Source organism: Dermacentor variabilis, chromosome 4 (genome assembly GCF_050947875.1).
Source record: "Dermacentor variabilis isolate Ectoservices chromosome 4, ASM5094787v1, whole genome shotgun sequence".
In the NCBI taxonomy this organism is placed as follows: domain Eukaryota; kingdom Metazoa; phylum Arthropoda; class Arachnida; order Ixodida; family Ixodidae; genus Dermacentor; species Dermacentor variabilis.
This window is the reverse complement of record NC_134571.1, coordinates 10,863,915-10,881,659: the sequence shown is the minus strand read 5'-3', so window position 1 is coordinate 10,881,659 and position 17,745 is coordinate 10,863,915. Positions and strand designations below refer to the sequence as shown.

Sequence of the window (17,745 nt, the reverse complement as noted above, 5' to 3'; positions counted from 1 at the left end):
ATAGCAAACTGCACATTGGACACACTGAACTCGGGGCGTCCTCTCGGAGCATTGGGGCGTCGTCGGGGGACGCGCATTCTGCGGTGGATGTGGTGCGCCGGTATACTGTGCCGACATTGAGGAACGTGGGCTGGAGCTCGTATTCCCAATCTAGTCGATAGAGACAGGCGCGACACAGCTGTTCGCATTCCTCTTTGTAGTCACGAGATTAACAGGAACTGAAACGTTGAACTGCAAAGCCTCCACAAAATGTTCTCAGACCCGTTGTCTCAAACGGCAGTGAAGAGCAAGACAAACTCAAGACGGTTTTCTCGCCGGGTCTGGGCAAGACGAATTATCGAGAAAGAGGTCGACAAGGTTTGGGTGCAGCGGCACCTTACATTTCGCCCTTGGGCTGCAGTGGGATGTTCCTCCGACATTTGAGGCACGGCTGAAGAAAGCAAGCGTGGTATCGCTTTTCAGATAGCCGCGCTTCCTCTAATTGCGAGCCGCCGCTCGACCCACGGCCTCCTAGACAGCTGCATCCACTATAGTTGAGCGCAGACATTTCACATAACCGTAGCGCCAATGTTCTCAGTTTTAAGCGACACCGACACTTGTAACACACCCGCCGCGGTCTCTCAGTGGATATTACAGGGTGTTACACTGCTGAGTACGTGTTCGTGAGTTTAATAAGGGTTCCATTCCCGGTCGCTCTGACTGGATTCCGAAGGAGGTGTTTGTGTACGAAAACATTTGTGTCCCGTGCTTTGGGTGCACGTTAAATAAACTTGTACGTGGTGAAAATTAATCTAGAGCCCCTCCTTTACTCCCCTCCTCCCCACACACACATACACTATGGCATTATTCATAATTAACTGTGCAGTTTCGTGCCGTGAAACCTTACAATTAAATAACTGTTTGAATAGACAGATGATCGGGTGCTAGTTGAGCTGTTTAACTCCCAAACATACAGCTGCAAGCTGCAATTGTGGCTCGTATGCTACTGTTTCAGAGGAAGAAAACGGTCCACTACAGAGCGTGGAAAGTTAGATGGAAAGCTACACAAAACGAAGGACGAGAAAGGAACACCGCATGGAGCGGTCACGGTGGATCGAATTGATTTTATTGAGTTGGTACTGCGCTATGTATCTGTCACTAGGTCACGGTTCGTTAGGTTTATTCGCAGGAAACTAATTAAGCTTGTCAAGTTACTTTAGTTATGAGTGGGCCTCAAAATAATTGCCTCCAGTTATAAGCAGCCTACACGGGTGCCTTTGGTAATCCTATATTCGTGCCTCAATGCTCAGACTAGAGCAATGCACGGGCCCAGCCCGCGGGCCGGTTTCAGGCCAGGTAGTAATTGTTGACTCAGGCCAGCACCGGGCTTTGACCTAGGAGCTTCGGGCTCGAGTCGAGCCCGGAACTTAGTTGGGCCTGGGCTTGGCCCGGGCGTACTATTTGCAACTCCACAAATCTGAAGGCTATGGAAAAGCACTATGCAAATTTTAGGTCAGTGGTGTCAGTCGGTTTATGGGAAAACCGAGGCCACGACACAAAAGCGGTATGCTGCACATATTACTGTACATTAGCAGCGCTCTTCAGTTATTGGGAAAACGGTACCAGTAATTAACAGCGCCCACTTATATGTCCCGATTTTCAATGCGGTTAGCATTTACATAGTTCAGGCACATTTTATCTATCTATCTATCTATCTATCTATCTATCTATCTATCTATCTATCTATCTATCTATCTATCTATCTATCTATCTATCTATCTATCTATCTATCTATCTATCTATCTATCTATCTATCTATCTATCTGTCTGTCTGTCTGTCTGTCTGTCTATCTATCTATCTATCTATCTATCTATCTATCTATCTATCTATCTATCTATCTATCTATCTATCTATCTATCTATCTATCTATCTAGCTATCTAGCTATCTATCTATCTATCTATCTATCTGAGAGCGGAGAGAGTGTCCCGCTTAGTAAAACACGTTGTGGGGCTAGTTGGTGCATAGCTTTCAATAGGTGAAGCGCCAATAGTGACGGCACACAAGAAGAAATACAGACAGAACAAGGCGCTACTTGCAACTGTTTATTGAAATCACAGGTGGCTGATTATATAGCCATCAGGAGAGGGGAACGAAAAAAGAGGGATACTGAACATGTGAATGCGCACGTGCGAGAACACTGAGAATAAAGGGAATCACGCTTATTCTAAAGCTAAAACTTATCTAAAAACATGCTTTCATTCGTGTATATATTCAACGACGGGGTACTGACACAGTACCCTTTGCGGGCGCGGGTTACCGATCCCGTGCCCGCAAGGAGGTGTTGCCGTATGAGTCTACGCACTCCAAGACTGTTATACGAGCAATTGCCACTATGCGCCTCGAATCCGCGCTGAAAAAAATCGTGCTGTCATAAGGCACAAGCAAGCTTTGACGACCAGATATTGAAGTTGATGAAGGCTGGCTTTCCTTGCTTGGATTAAAGCGCAATTTCGGAGGTGTTATTGAAAAAACTGAAAAAAAGAAAGGAAAAGAAGTGAAGAAGGTCAAACAGTCGAAAAGAAAGCAAAAGCGGTGGTGATACCATATTCTCATAATGTGGCGCATAATCTGAAACACGTCGCCATGAAATACAAAATTCCTGTGGTTTTTTCCGCGCCGCGAAAACTTGCTACATTGTGCCGCCTGATTGGTCCGGATGACTCTAAAAAAGTAGGGTGTTCTATTAAACATACAAACCCTTTTGTTAAGTGTGAAGAAGGGGTAGTATACCACATACCACTGAAGTGTGGAAAAGAGTATATCGGCCAAACTGGCCGATGTATTAATGAACGCCTGCGGGAGCAAAAGTTTTCATTGAAAAATGGATATGGTTCAAACTTGCCGCTTCATTGCAAGGCCTGCGGGAATGAGGATGAACCAGTATGTAAAGCAAGGCTTCATGATACGACAATCATGTATAAAAGTAAAGATTCTGTTGCGCGTGAATTGTTGGAGGCCAACGAGATTAAGAAAAGAGGGGACAACTGTGTCAGTACCCCGTCGTTGAATATATACACGAATGAAAGCATGTTTTTAGATAAGTTTTAGATTTAGAATAAGCGTGATTCCCTTTATCCTCAGTGTTCTCGCACGTACGCATTCACATATTCAGTGTCCCTCTTTTTTCGTTCCCCTCTCCTCATGGCTACATAATCAGCCACCTGTGATTTCAATAAACAGTTGCAAGTAGCGCCTTGTCCTGTCTGTATTTCTTCTTGTGTGCCGTCACTATTGGCGCTTCACCTATTGAAAGTCCCGCTTAGCATTGGAGCTCGCTTCCTGAAGTCATAGGCTCGCGGCACTGAAATATTTCTACCTCGACTATTAATGGAACCGATTTGAAAAATGTTTGTGGCAGAACGCTCCCTAGAGGACACGCAACAACTTCCAACCTGTAACCAAAATTTGCCATGCGGCCTGGTGAGGGGCCTTTTAACCTCCTTGGTTGTGTCGCAGGACAAGAGCAAATGGTTTTGCAACCGCTTGGCGGAGGGCGCACTGACTTGAAGAAGCGCCAAATTTAAACCGTAAAGTGATTTATTACAGTTGGAGTTTGAACGGTAATTGCAGAGCGAGTGTCATTCAATCTCTTTGCACGCGCATCTGTTTGATAGGCAGCAGGGAAGGATAGGGAGTGTGTATGCGTGTGCACGCCTTGAGCGTGCGTACGTGCGTGTGGACTTGCATTTGCGCTTGCGCGTGCGTTGTGTCTCCGTATTTGAGTCTGCGTGCGCAGTGCGTGTGTGCATGCGTGGGCGCGTGTCTATGCGGGCGAACATGTGCCTCATCTGTGTGTGTGCGTTTGTGCGTGTGTTTGTGTGAGCAAGCGAGCCAGCATTTATCTGCTTACACCTACTCTCGCGGACGAATGTGATAGTTTATTCAAAACTATATTTAAATATGTGAGAAAAGAACGAATGGCACTGCATTTATAGAATTATCTCTTTCTGAAAGCGCACACACACACACACACACTCTCTCTCTCTCTCTCTCAAACACACACACACACACACACACACATGCACGCACGCACGCACGCGCGCGCATGCACACACGCACGCACGCACGCGCGCGCATGCACACACGCACGCACACACACACACACACGCACGCACACACACACACACACACACACACACACACACACACACACACACATGCACGCACACACACATACACAAAAGGCGCCTGAGCCGTCAATATCACCGCCCCAGGTTTCGTCACGATGGCACCGTCACCATCAGCACGGCTCCGTCAGCAGCTTACCTAGCCGTTCACCTTCGTTATCTTCTTTGCCTCGGTGCCAGCGTATTTTCTTCATCTGCACCTTCATCGCGTCATTTATCGCTTCTGCGACCAAACAAATTTTTGGTGGCGTTCGCTGCTATATTGACTTTAAAACTTTAAACTGTTTGCCTTTTAAAAAAAACAACGTGAATAAAATGGAAAACGGACTGACCGCAAGGAACATGCTCACGGATGTTGCCATCAATATACTATTGATGGCAATATCAGTTTGACCGCACGTAGTGACGTGCTTTTTCTGCGTCAGTCACGCTTTCAGAGAGCGTTTAATAGCAAAATATTTGTTCGGGTAGCTCGTATAGGAGCATGTTCAATAAAAATTTATTCGCTCGGCTAGATTACCTCGAGGACGGACTCTAACTCCTCATTTGCTTTAGCCATTTAAGATGAATTTTTGAAAAGTTAACGTAGCTTCCTTAATTACGCACACTATATCTCAACTTACTCCGCATCTAGAGGTTACCAATCTGCTCAATGGGATGATAAAATGATGTCACTAATATTTGTATTGGTTTAAAAGCAGCCGGCATATTGATGGTGTAGTAGGCTTCCATGGGTGATGGTTCAACCTTCCGTATACGTACATGTCCCCGGCATACTAAACAAAACATTGTTTCCCGTCAGTGGACTACAACAACTTGCTCTCGCGTACATCTGGTCAGAATACCAGACATATGTTCATGTTTACACAGACGGCTCCGCGTCACCAAAGGCATCGACAGCAGCTGTGGTGATACCAGCCCAACAGATGACTCGAGGTTTCATACTAGACCATAATTCTACATCAACCGCCGCAGAGCTTGTGGCTATTCGGGAAGCGATTCGCCGCATATGCGGGGAAAGACCTCAAGAGTGGTGCATTTTCACGGACTCAAAACCCGCGCTGCAAATTTTGGGATGCTTCCTGCGCCACACCGCATATCAGGCTCTGGCACTGCAGATCACCGAGCTACTTTCATGCGCTCAAGAAAAACACCACCGCATAGTGTTCCAATGGATCCCGGGACACTGTGGGCTCAACGGTAATGAGATGGCCGATGCTGCAGCAAGACGCGCCCTCAGCATGGCCTGCGAACTGTAGTGCCATTCTCCAGACCGGACATCACATGCCTCCTGTCGGAATTAATGAGGAGTGCGACGAGAAGATACTGGGCCCAGCCAGACGCTCGTCACGTCCGCCTTAAAAGGTTGGATCCGGATATGAAATTTCCTATTCTGCGTGGAATTCCACGCCCTCATGCATGCCTGATACACAGACTGCGATTAGGCGTCGCCTTCACGCGCAAATATTTGCACATTATTGGATGGACAGACTCCCCGGACTGTTCAGTGTGTGGTACTGTAGAGACTATAGAACATGTGCTCGTGGTGTGCCCTGAGTATGCGCGCGAAAGACTGACAATGGCAGATACATTGAGACATTTACAAAATGGACCACTGTCGGAGGACCTCTTGCTAGGCGCATGGCCACAGAGTTGGCAGACGACAGAGACAATGCGTGCAGTTTCACGTTTCCTAGGTGACACGGGCCTGGACTCACGCCTGTGATACCAGTTGTGTAATGTGTCCTTCACTTCGTTCCTCCCATTATCATCCCCCATTGTGACCCTTTTTCTTCCCCTCTTCCCCTTCCCTTACGTAGAGTAGCAGGCCAGATGCTCCAATATCCGGCCGACCTCTCTACATTTTCCAATCATTAAAATACTCTTCTTCTTCTTCTTATAAAGCAAGTGTGAAAGCTTGGACAGGTTTTCTTGGCGCAAATCAAGTTCATGAACTTAAACGTATGTGCCCAACAGTTAACTTGTGCCTTTAAAATCTCTTCTGCTATACATTATACAAGAAGCACCTCAGCGCTACGGTATATCACAAAAGGCGTGCGAGAACATTGTGCTCGCTCCCTATCAGATTTCTGAGGGTTGCTGGCATGCAGGCCCGGTTTCCTGGCATCATTAGAAATAAAAACAGCTGCTTGGGGAAAAGCATTGGATAGATTTTCAATACTTTGTAACATATGAAGCAGTGCGGACATGTATGTTAGAACGAAAAGTACTTAAGTATTAGGATGAAGGCTTTGCTGCATATATTTTGGCTGTCTAATGTTAAGACCTAAAGAAGAAAATACTGTGATTTTGTGACAGTTAATGCTGACATAATTACAGTCCCTTGAAATATGAGCTCCGACACAGTGCCCATGATGGAACTGACCCGGGGACTATAGGGCTACATTGACACACGAAATACGGGTTTGATAAATACCAGTAATCGGGAAGTGTTTAGCTCCTGAATTTTTGGTATGTCGGCGCCGCTGTGCAGTCTCGGGGGCCCTTTTTACCACGAGCACTATGTTTCAGGTAATATTTAGAGCAACTGTACATTATCTTTGTCTTTTTTTGGGTGGCCTTTCTTTAGCGTCTAACCACTGTTCTAAAGTTATCGGTTAGCTCAAGACGCGCCTGCATGTATTTCTAATATCAGAAATGTTGTCGCGGATTCAACATCGAAAGAGCGTTATCTAATCAGATTGCGCGCCTGAAGCAAATACTGGTGTACATTCTCGATGACATTCGAGCACCCGAGATTGCGCTGCAATGTATGAGCATTCCAATATCTGAGGAACCGATGCCTTGATCCGTAGATCAGATTCAGAGGAAGCACTACTTTGCGCGCAGCCATTGTTGCGTTTGAGTGATATTTTTTCCAGCGCGAGCTCGCACTATAGTGAGTTAGATTCGTGACTCTCTCTTTTGGAACTGCCTTGTTCTTCACATCACTACAACGTGACAGTATAGACCTGCTACATCTTCATTGAGTGAATACTGGGAAACTGACCGTTTTCTTTGCGTTGAGTTTATACATTTAGCGCAATAATTTATTATTCATAAGTTACCTTTTAATTGAGGACGTTGTAACAGGCCGTAACCGCAACAGGAGGTTTTAATAAATAAAATTTAAATGCTTATTAGTCAGCTTTCATCTCATGGCAGGGAAGGAAATTTCAATAAAAATATTCTTATGACAATTAAAAGCCTATCCGCTTGAAAATGTTTCATCTGCGTTCCAACTTTGCAAGCTGATACTGACTTGAAGGTGGTTCGCATCGTGGGCTATTGACATATATTCAACCGTCGAACAAAGGGTTATTCCGATTGGTTCATTTCGGGAAGGCGTGTTATCCTCCTGCCCTTCGGTTCACAACCACGCATAAGACGAAAGTGCTGCGTAAAGAGTGCGTTAGCACGTGGTCGCGGGATCCAATCCCGGCCTGGGCGGCCGCGTTTAGATGGGGCGAAATGCGAAAACACCCGTGTGCTTAGATTTATGTGCGCGTTAAAGAACCCCAGGCGGTCCAAATTTCCGCAGTCCAGCACTACGGCGTGCCTCATAATCCGGTTGTGGTTTTGGCACGGACAGCCCTATAATTCTGCCAACATTTCTATCGCGATACGATGTGCCATGTGAGGCAATGACAATGCTCAACCTTCTCATAGGTTATAAACAATTGCGCACAACAACTCCTCAAGCAAACACATCACCCTGTATGTTCTGTGTACTAGGCAGACAAGCAGCAGTTGTACACGCAAGGTAACATTTACCATCAGCTCACTGCTCTCGTGTTGCACCAAACGCTGAAGAAATCAAACATTCGCAGTCACCATCATCGCTAAATATCGTCAATCAAAGCAAACATCCCAGAGAGCTTCGCTCGCATCGATTGCCACAGTGCGTGGGATCTGCATAATTTTCTACACTGTGAAGTGATGTGCTTAAGGATCGCGCTCTTTAATGGGATAATTATATTAGACGTAGGAAAAAGCGGCTGTCCTGAGGACGGTAAATTTGAGTTAAACGGCTTCAATCCGGTGGCCGTTGCGTGATTGCCAACTTCCATGGGAATGTAGTCGTCAGAATGGGCTACAATTGATGGTGAATTCAGGAAGTTGATGAACGGCAAGAAGGCAAAAGTTTGCAGACGGTCTCAGGAAAACAAAATGACTTCTTGAGCAGCATGGTCAGGGGGCCGTGCTATGGTTTAAACGTCTATCAAAATTTCCCCAAAATATGAACAGAGGCTGACAAAAATGCGGGAATCTTGGGGAAGGTGAAACCGATGAAATCTCAGGACAGCACTAAGTTAAATATAAAGATAACTTAAAAATTAAAAAAACACCATAAAGTACGTGCGTTGGCATGGTAGTCAAATTTCGGGACAAATAAGTTGGCTGTTGAAAAAGTTCATCTGAAATCCGATGGTACGAAATAAGGCGAGAATGTTGGCAAGTGTTAAAGAGAGGTCCAGTAAGTGCTTAGGCCGACGCCAGCGCCCGGAACCTGTGAGCGAGCTGCTTTGTCGTCAGTCTTACAGGATGAGGCATGGGTCTGCAATTTGCGGCGCAGACTCTATCACATTAATTACAATGCACTTTGCGGTGTCATTCTTCGAAGGCTGATACCGATTTTCGCACAATGAGGATACGAACAAATTGTCTCATGTGCCGACTGTCACCTTCCTCGAACTGCCAACATTCCTTAATGATGTCCTCGACAGTCGCACCACGCTTGAATGCCAGTAAGTGTAAGGAGTTGGGCGCGAGGCCTTTGAGTACGTGGGCATTCTTTTTGGCGTTCGATACCTGCTAATCTGCATTGTGGCTTTATTATAAAGGCAGAATGGCAACATGGTAGACAATATGGAGAAGAGACAAATCCTGCATGTATTACTGAACAATTATCTTAAATAGTGGTCATCTTTCACGCACATAAATACACACGACTGGGCATTGCTTTGACAGCTAAGTGCAGGTACTGTATATGTCATGCTCAAAGGTGTGCCTCGCCCGGTGACCAGTAAACGTGACCTGATAGTGTGAGCAGTTTCGGCCATATCATGCTAATGGACGACGACAAATAAAGTTCGCACAATTATTGTGTCATACCTCATACCCCAAGGTGCAAAACGAACTTGTTCTTGCGTCCATCTTAATACGTAAGCACATCTTTTCTTGATTTGCAGTTGCTGCTGTAGCTCATCAGTGCGGAAATCAAAATTGTTAGTGAACTGATAGGGGATACATTAACGAAACCGATAGGTGAAAATCAGAAGCCTTCCACGATGGCGTCTCTCGTAGACGCTCCGCGAAGTTGAGAAAGCTTTAGCTCGGGCCTCCTATCTAAATGCATGGAAATTGAGAAATTGTTTTTGTCAACAACCACAGCAGCAAATTTGATGAGGTTTGTTGCATTTAAAAGAAAAAAAATAGAATATAGTTACTGTTGGTTCTGAATTTTTGATATAGGTCGTCAATTCTTTTTATAAAAATTGGCAGAAACCGCATATTTTCAGAAGCGAAGCTATCTGTAACTGAGCAATCAAAAAGAATATCACAATTTCGTCAATTGCACCTAAACGTACATCTAAAGGGTACAAAATTGATATATTATACATGACTCTCCAAAATATCATTAATTTGTGAGTACAGCATTTGCAAAACACTTATAATCAATGTAACAAATTGACGTAAGATATGAATCGACATATCAGCTTTGTCCGCTTTGGATGATCTCATGGATGCAGTTTACAGGACTGAGATATCTATTCTACGTGCAGAGCTGCGAATTTGTAAGTTTCGTGCTTCTATATTTCGGAAGCTTACAAATTTTTAAATATTCCTGTTAAAAGATCCACAACTAATTCGAAATTCCGCTTCCAACATTCACTAGAATTTAACATCCTCTTTCAAACATAACAAATTTCATTAAAATCGGCTATATGGTTATCTCAGAAAAGCGTTTCTGCGTTTTGCATGTACTTGAATAGGCGACATCGGAGTTAGGCCCGAGTTAAAACTGCCGTGAACTACTTCCGACGATTCTCCTAGCTCATTGCCTACACAGCATTAAAAAAAAGAAGAAAGAAAAAAGGGAAAAATAAGGAAACCATGGCTGCCTTTTGGGAAGCCTCTGAAAAGCCTGGAATCAATCACCGCTGGGTTTGCCTCGTCGCGACTAAACGTTCTAGGATGACAAGTAATTTCCAGCCGACGAGCGGCCACTCTTCATCAAGAACACCGACTACGCCGTCGGGACAAACTTTGTGGTGAAGTTCAATGCGCAGAGATATATCTTTAAATTTTTTTATTGTTATTTCGTTGACATCACTACGTCACCGCGGTAAGTTTGATAAGCTTAAGGTCGATATGCCACGTGGCGGCATTCCCGTGAACTAAACCTTGATGTCCAGAAAGGCTGGATACGGTGCTCTAGCTCAGATCTCATTTCATTTGATTTTTGTTTCGCTCACACGCAAGTATAAAAAGAAACGCTAGGTCAGTTTAGACGAATAAAGTGTGCCTTGAAAACTCTAGTCTCGTGAGTTTCGCGAAAAGTAGATTACTAGACGAGAAAATGAAAATTAATCAGTTTTTCAATTTTGCACCAAAATTCAAGCTACGGTTGCGTCAGTATAACGTCCCCAGTCTCAAAGTATCTTTTCGTATTTGGGCCGCGTCGGTTCACTAAGAGTTCTCGCAACGTGCCATGTTCAGTCTTTGGCTACTTTAGAGCATGATGTAGTCCATTTTACCGATAGGCAATTAACTAGGCCCTAGCAGGTATGAAGTCAAAATTTAGGACGTCACGGTGAGTTCGTGCGGGAACTTCAAAGCAGCGTCGTCACCCGTCTTGCATTTTTACTTTCTTGTATTCTTTTTTTTTTTTGCATCTTGCGCTTAGGGCCACTGCGGGTCGGTACAACGGGGATTAGATTTTTAGTGCAGCTGAATGGAAGAAATAATCCTTTTCAATGCAGACATGCCCACTTCATAAATGCTTGTCGAGCGTTAGGACGGTGTGTCTGCCCTGATATGGCTTAGTCGTGCAGCAAGCCGACAAATCCTACCATAGTACGGATGTGTTTAACTGCAGCACTACTTGTTTTAATACGTTCGCTTTTCTTAGCTCGTTCAAGATTACAAAGACGGCGCCGTATAAAACAACACACTAAGAAGGGGGACACGAGACAGCACGTAGGCGCACTAACAACTGAGGGTTTTATTTCTTGACATAGTAATATATAGCTGCTGTCAAGGATCAAAACAACAAGAATAAACGGCAGTCATCTGCATCGCACAAGGAAGCCAAGATACAGAATAACATTTAAGTGTCACTCTCAAGATACGCCAGTTTCCTTGTCGAAAGCGAAACTGAGGCTTCACTGATACAATCAACACCGCGCTTTCTAATCTCAAGCGCTTCCAATATCTCCCTTGTAAGTTGATGGTCAGCTCTGTACAGAACACTGGTTCTATCGAAATCTAGGATGCACTTGTGAGCCTTACAATGCGCACTTATAAGCAGGCCCTTCTGAAACCAGGTGCGCCATTATTCCATATGTTCACGGCATATCTCACAATCTCAAAAAAGTAGGTACACGAGCTGGTGTTCGTGTTATATTTTCCGCTCCGAAACGTCTTGGTTTGATGTGTGCGAAAGTGAACGCAGGAAATAGGGAAAACAAACAGGTGTGCGCAAAAAAACATGGGCAGAAACATGTCGGATGTGTTCAGAAAGTAGTTTATTCGGTCCCCTTGTCCTGCGGTTCATCATATGTAGGCCAAACGGGCAGATGTCTGAATGGCAGATTACATAAGCATAGATATAAGATGGAAAACCAGCTCTCCGGTCATATAAGTGCGCATTGTAAGGCTCACAAGTGCATCCCAGATTTCGATAGAACCAGTGTTCTGTACAGAGCTGACCATCAACTTACAAGGGAGATATTGGAAGCGCTTGAGATAAAAAAGCGCGGTGTTGATTGTATCAGTGAAGCCTCAGTTTCGCTTTCGACAAAGGAACTGGCGTATCTTGAGAGTGACACTTAAATGTTATTCTGTATCTTGGCTTCCTTGTGCGATGCAGATGACTGCCCTGTTTATTCTTGTTGTTTTGATCCTTGACAGCAGCTATATATTACTATGTCAAGAAATAAAACCCTCAGTTGTTAGTGCGCCTACGTGCTGTCTCGTGTCCCCCTTCTTCGTGTGTTGTTTTATACGGCGCCGTCTTTGTAATCATGCTTAACCAACTAGCCCGCCAACACATGCTCAGGTAGCTCGTTCAGTTTCATGTTGTAGTCGCCGTCCGCAGACCCTCTCCTCTCTCCTCTACTCTTCTCTCTCATCGATGGACGCGCATGCGTTCGCTTCCACAAATGAGAAAGAACAGTTTAGTCACGTGGCACAGAGCTCGGCCACCAGAACACCATCTGGAACACCACCAGACGGTGCTCCGTGCATCAAGGGCATTACGAGGGCGGCACGTAGTAGCGCGTAGCGTCGCGTTGCTGTGTCAATTTCTCTAGTTCTTTCCTCGCTTCCCTTTTATTCCCTTTACCCTTTCCCCAGCAGTTTATGCACCTGATAAAACTACTAACTTCGTACAACAGTCTTAATAGTTTGCTGTCGTAATCAATTTTGCGCCTTGCGGCCAAAGCTGCGACTTTTTTTTTTATTCGATGAAGTTATGTAAGGAATTGGGCACTACTCTCTGAGCAGCAACATGGGTGCGCAATGTACTCGTTGATTATGTGCATATTTTACTTTTTGCCTTTGTCGCATTTTACTGCCCGTCGAAGTCAACTTAACCTACACGAATCCAGCTGCGTTGCGCCTGTAGATTTGGCATGGGAGACTAATGTAGACATGGTTTATGTTTTACACGTTTGTTTGACATTATTTTACAACCTCCAGCGGATTCTTCCTGTCTGTATTTTTTAAGCACTTTATTATTTAATGAGCCCAACTTTTTGAAACTTGCCAGTTGCAGGAATTCCGGAATACATCCCAGTGCTTGTTGGAGGGGATGGACATATCCGAAATAACAGCGGGAATCAAAGTGAGTACTAGCTACATTCTAAATGTTTAAACAGCTCCTAACCTTGAGAGTTCTTCTATCTGTTATACTGTTTTTATGCTAGCTGGGCATGTTTAAAAAAAAAAAGTTCCGGCCTTCATGATGCTTGTCGTTCAGAACTTGCAAGGAAATTATAAACTAGATGGAGCTGGTTTCTTGCCTATTAAGGTTGAAATATACACAGTCATTATTGATTGAAACAATCAAAGTGGATTTATTTTTTCCTAAGGTTATGTCTCAGTAACTAGGAAATGACACAACAAAGGACAACTAACAGTCAACCATAATTAGCCAGGCGCAATAGAACTTCACACAGAGTCGTTATTAGAAACTACACGCCACAATCAACTTATAATTCTGCAGTGTGCAATGCCAAATAATCTGATGATTATCATCCAATTTGTTAATAAAGCATTCATTCTGTCTTTGTTAATAAAGCATAAATTCTGTCTTCAAACTGGCTTCCCGAAACATTGGCCAGTTTTGGCTTGGTGAATGATGAAATACTATGAAATTAGGCAAAAAAGTCATAATAACGGCGCAGCAAAAGCAACCCTGAAAGTCAATATCCTTTATGTGGCCTTGATCGCAGGAATGCAAGGGCAGCTCCAGGACGTTCTGACGGGTCGCCAACACGTGGTTTGTTGCGTGGGCCACCACGACAGCGCAGTACTCGGTGGATGTTGCGTGCAATTCAATCGCTGTGTCAAACGAAACTTATTCTCGCAAGCCCCTACGCTGTACCAAACTCACGATCGCAGTTTTTCTGGAATGTGCGTTTACTACGTTCCAGCTCCACCATAGATCATAGATCATATTCACGATAAAGCGAGTACGCAAATAAAGCATGCAAGTATGAATAAATTGACATAAAATTCATTTTTTCTCTTTGGGATCGCTTCGTTTGTGAAGGTTTGTGGTTTTGTAGTCGTCTTTATCTTGCCATCTTGATTATTTTAAACATTTCTTCGTCTAGCAGGAGCCAACGTCAAGCGCGAGGACGTCAAGGTTGTCGCCGATGTGCGCGCTCGCTGGCCGCCGTTGACTCGGCCATTGCCACGCGCATACCGTGGTTGTGGAGTGGTTGCGCTAGCTTCGCCATGTTGCGCGCAAGATCCTCAAAAGTATCAAGCGGAGAGCGCAAAGGCTCGACCTGCAGACACTGCAGAGCGATGCGACGCGTGCCGAAAGTGGCCGGCGAAATACGCGCGACCGCGATGCGCGGCTGACGGAACAGCGGCGTGCCAAGCGAACGGCCGCTGAACCGGCCGCCGTGACCTGCGATCGGAGGAGCTCCGCTAGCGGGACGCGTACTTTATGAAGCGTGTTGTCCAGGGCGAATGTGGTGCAGCGTCTGCGACCACTTCTGATACGTCGTCAGGATGTCGCGGCCGCGCATGTCTTCAATTGACCCCGGGGGGACGCGAGTTTGTTCGGGTTTGCGCCACGTGCAGGAAAGAAATGCTGCGCATTGACTTAGGTAATCATCGAGGACGGTTTCTGCTGTAATTATTTACAAGCCCAAGTGACACTTTTCTATTTTTTCACGATGTATCAACGTCGCTTAAGATTATCAACGTCGCTTAACTCTTATCAAACAAATAATATGGAAATCATGGCATAAATAAAGTCAAAGCGTTTTATACGCAACATGACGCAGTGGGGCGTTTAGATTTTAGCAAACATGGATGGGGCGTTATTACATGGAGCTGCTGCAATCAGTCCTACTGATACCAACGTGAAACATCATTGACAAACATTTTGAAAGAGAACTACAAACATACTGACCTAGATAAAGAAATACGAAGAAAAATATCTCGAGTTATGACTCCGACACGAGGGCCCTGTTAAACAATGTCGAAAGTCTGTGGCCGAAGGTCAATATGTTAAAATTGTTTATTTCGCATAGGTCGGTGCTTCTGTCCACTTTTTGTGATGATCTTCATGACAAGGCCTGATTCCTTCCGGCTTACAAATTCAACTACGATGTCTTCTCACAAAACATTTCTTGATATAGAATGAAGTTCACAGATGTTGTTTCAGGTAATAAAGGCAATTAAAGATTTATTAACCAGTAAGTTGTACTTATGTAAGGCTTTTTACTTATACTGTCGCGTTTCAGTGGCGCACGCACGAAAATAACTAGAGTAGTGAGAAAACATGGCTGGACTGGCCATGCTGCAAACAGGCAAGAACAAACAAATAACATTTAGACGAAGGTGTGGCCACACTTTCGTTGGCAGATCGACTTGCTCCTGCACAGCCCTGAAGAAGAGACAATACGTACACGGAGAACGACTTTGTGACACAACTCGGAGTGATCCGTTCTTGCGGCAGACACACGGAAGCCACATCTTAATGTCCATGTATGGCACACGATGAAACACATAAAATGCAGTGTCCCATCGAGACAGGTGCTACGGCTCGCTTCGTGCGGACTTTGTACACAACAATGCTTTTGATCGGCAGTGACAGGATGACATGAGGTATACACTGTGGACAGGCGCAAATCGCTTTCGCGTCTTTACACTCACCATTCACTCGCGCACACTTTACACGTGAAGGGGCAAGCAAGGGGCAAAACGGGCTTTGCGCGTCGCCTCCAGAGTTTTTGTTTATGGCACATAACACTATGGCTGAGCCACAGAGCTCGGGCAATAGCCTGCGACGTAGGACTGGTTGCCTTCACCATCGTACGATGTGGTGTCGTTCCCGTTCCAGTTATCGAATAAAAGGCCACACTCTATTTCTTAGCTGTCATTGGACGTGTTGACTCGGGCTACTGAATGTTGGCTCTGAGGTGCAGGGCTGAGGTGGTTGCCATCTTGCTGAAATTACTGCCTGCGTTATAGACCAGTCAGCAATCGAGGTCTTCACGCTCTCATGGGGTCTTTGTCTTTCGTCGACATGACAACGACAGCATCCAGCGTCATACTACGACCCTTTACATTAGGTCTTGTTAGAGACTCAGAGCGCATCCATGAACGGCAAGAAATCTGGCAATTACCGCAGAAATATAATTTGCACAGGTGATTAGGGGTGCCGATGGCACGATTTGCTGATCCTAATGTCTGACTCATCAGAAGGTCAGCCCACAAGAGAATTTCTGTGACTGCTCGTATCGTAAGTTTGGAGGTTGCAACTTGCAATAAGTGTCGCTGAGATGGCGTTTTGTGAAAGCAGCCTTCTAATATGGAACCTTTAGCCTTCAAAAATGACTATGGCTGCCTTTGTTTGCCTTGTTTCACAACGCCCTGCGTTGAACTGACAGACACACACTACGCGTCTTCCAACAAGCGGCAGCATTTTAAACGCGCACATCACATGAGAGACCGACGCGCACTGGATTACGGAAGAGCGCCGGTCTCTCCATTCCTCCATGTCAGCGCCGCTTCGAATTACTGACATCGCCTTATTTGGTGCACATATAGAGCTACCGATGTGTCCTTACACTTCCGTCCCAGCAAATTCAGTGTTGGGAACGTAGCCGGAAGCGCAGACGCGGCTCTTTCCGGATCCGGAACAGCACACGGTCACCGCGCCGCTTCCGGACGATGTCAGGCTCGCCGAACTGCGTCGCTTCCGACATACGATGACGGCAATACCGAGTGCTATCAGCAACGCAGCCACCAGCACGGATGGCGTCACAAGCCACGGCAGATCGGCCGGCGAGTCGTCGGCGCCGTCCGACCGGTACGTCCACGTGCTCTGCAGAGCGTCCGAGAGCACGACCTGGTGCATGTTGGTGCCCAGGCCGTTCTTTCCGATGCTCTCCACGAGCACCGACCGACGACTCAGGTGGCGTGGCTGCCAGTCGCCCGCCGGAGCGTGACGCTTGCCGAACCTCTTGGAGCCGCCGCCGATTCCGTCTTTGCCGCGAAGCGTGTAGACACAATGGATGAACCAGAGGGTGCCCGAGGCGACCTGCATAGTTTTGGGTTAGACAGCGTGATACGACAGCGTGTTGTCGCGTCATGCCTGTAGTATCGGGCGAAATATTAGCTAACACTGATTCGCACATGCACATGTTTAGCAGTTTCATGCTTCTTTCAGGTGGAGTGCTGTGACTTGCTTGCCCTGCTTTTTTTATAGGCTAACAGGCGCGACTTTGTACGGAGAGCAATTTGTGTAGTTGACAGTTTTGATAAATACCATACCCTGTCCTACTACGGGCCCAGCTGAAGCCCGGGTGCGATCCAAGCCGGAAGCTCCACGGCTCGGGCCCGGCCCGGGCCAGTGTCTGAACTTGTTTACCTGGCCCTAGACCAGCCGGCGGGCAGGGCAGGCCCTGGCTCTCAGCAAAGCCCGACTCCGTATAGCGCTCTAGTCTGAACTGGTGCAAGTATAAGTCCATGAGTAGCAGATATTGGGCACCCGCTTGTCCTAACCTCTCTGCCATTTCTGTAAGCAAAGTCTAATCTCTATTCTTTCAAAGCATTTGCGACTGTGTCGCATCGACCATCATGCTTTATGGTGAAAAAGAAGGTAT

General features: G+C 45.8%; 2 protein-coding genes across 2 annotated transcripts in view; one reads left to right on the top strand and one right to left on the bottom strand.

Moving 5' to 3' along the window:
• Nucleotides 1-14,151, top strand: part of LOC142578661 (uncharacterized) — a 33,352-nt gene extending 19,201 nt beyond the window's left edge. Inside the window, exons 4-5 of the mRNA XM_075688112.1 lie at nt 13,164-13,238; nt 13,849-14,151. Of these exons, the coding sequence (XP_075544227.1) occupies nt 13,164-13,238; nt 13,849-13,878 (105 nt within the window). The 3' untranslated portion in view covers nt 13,879-14,151. The remainder of the gene's footprint in view (nt 1-13,163; nt 13,239-13,848) is intronic.
• A 1,152-nt stretch (nt 14,152-15,303) lies between these two features.
• LOC142578660 (FRAS1-related extracellular matrix protein 2-like) overlaps nt 15,304-17,745 on the bottom strand; it is a 300,678-nt gene continuing 298,236 nt past the window's right edge. The window contains exon 24 of the mRNA XM_075688109.1: nt 15,304-17,180. Within this exon, the coding sequence (XP_075544224.1) occupies nt 16,704-17,180 (477 nt within the window). The 3' untranslated portion in view covers nt 15,304-16,703. The remainder of the gene's footprint in view (nt 17,181-17,745) is intronic.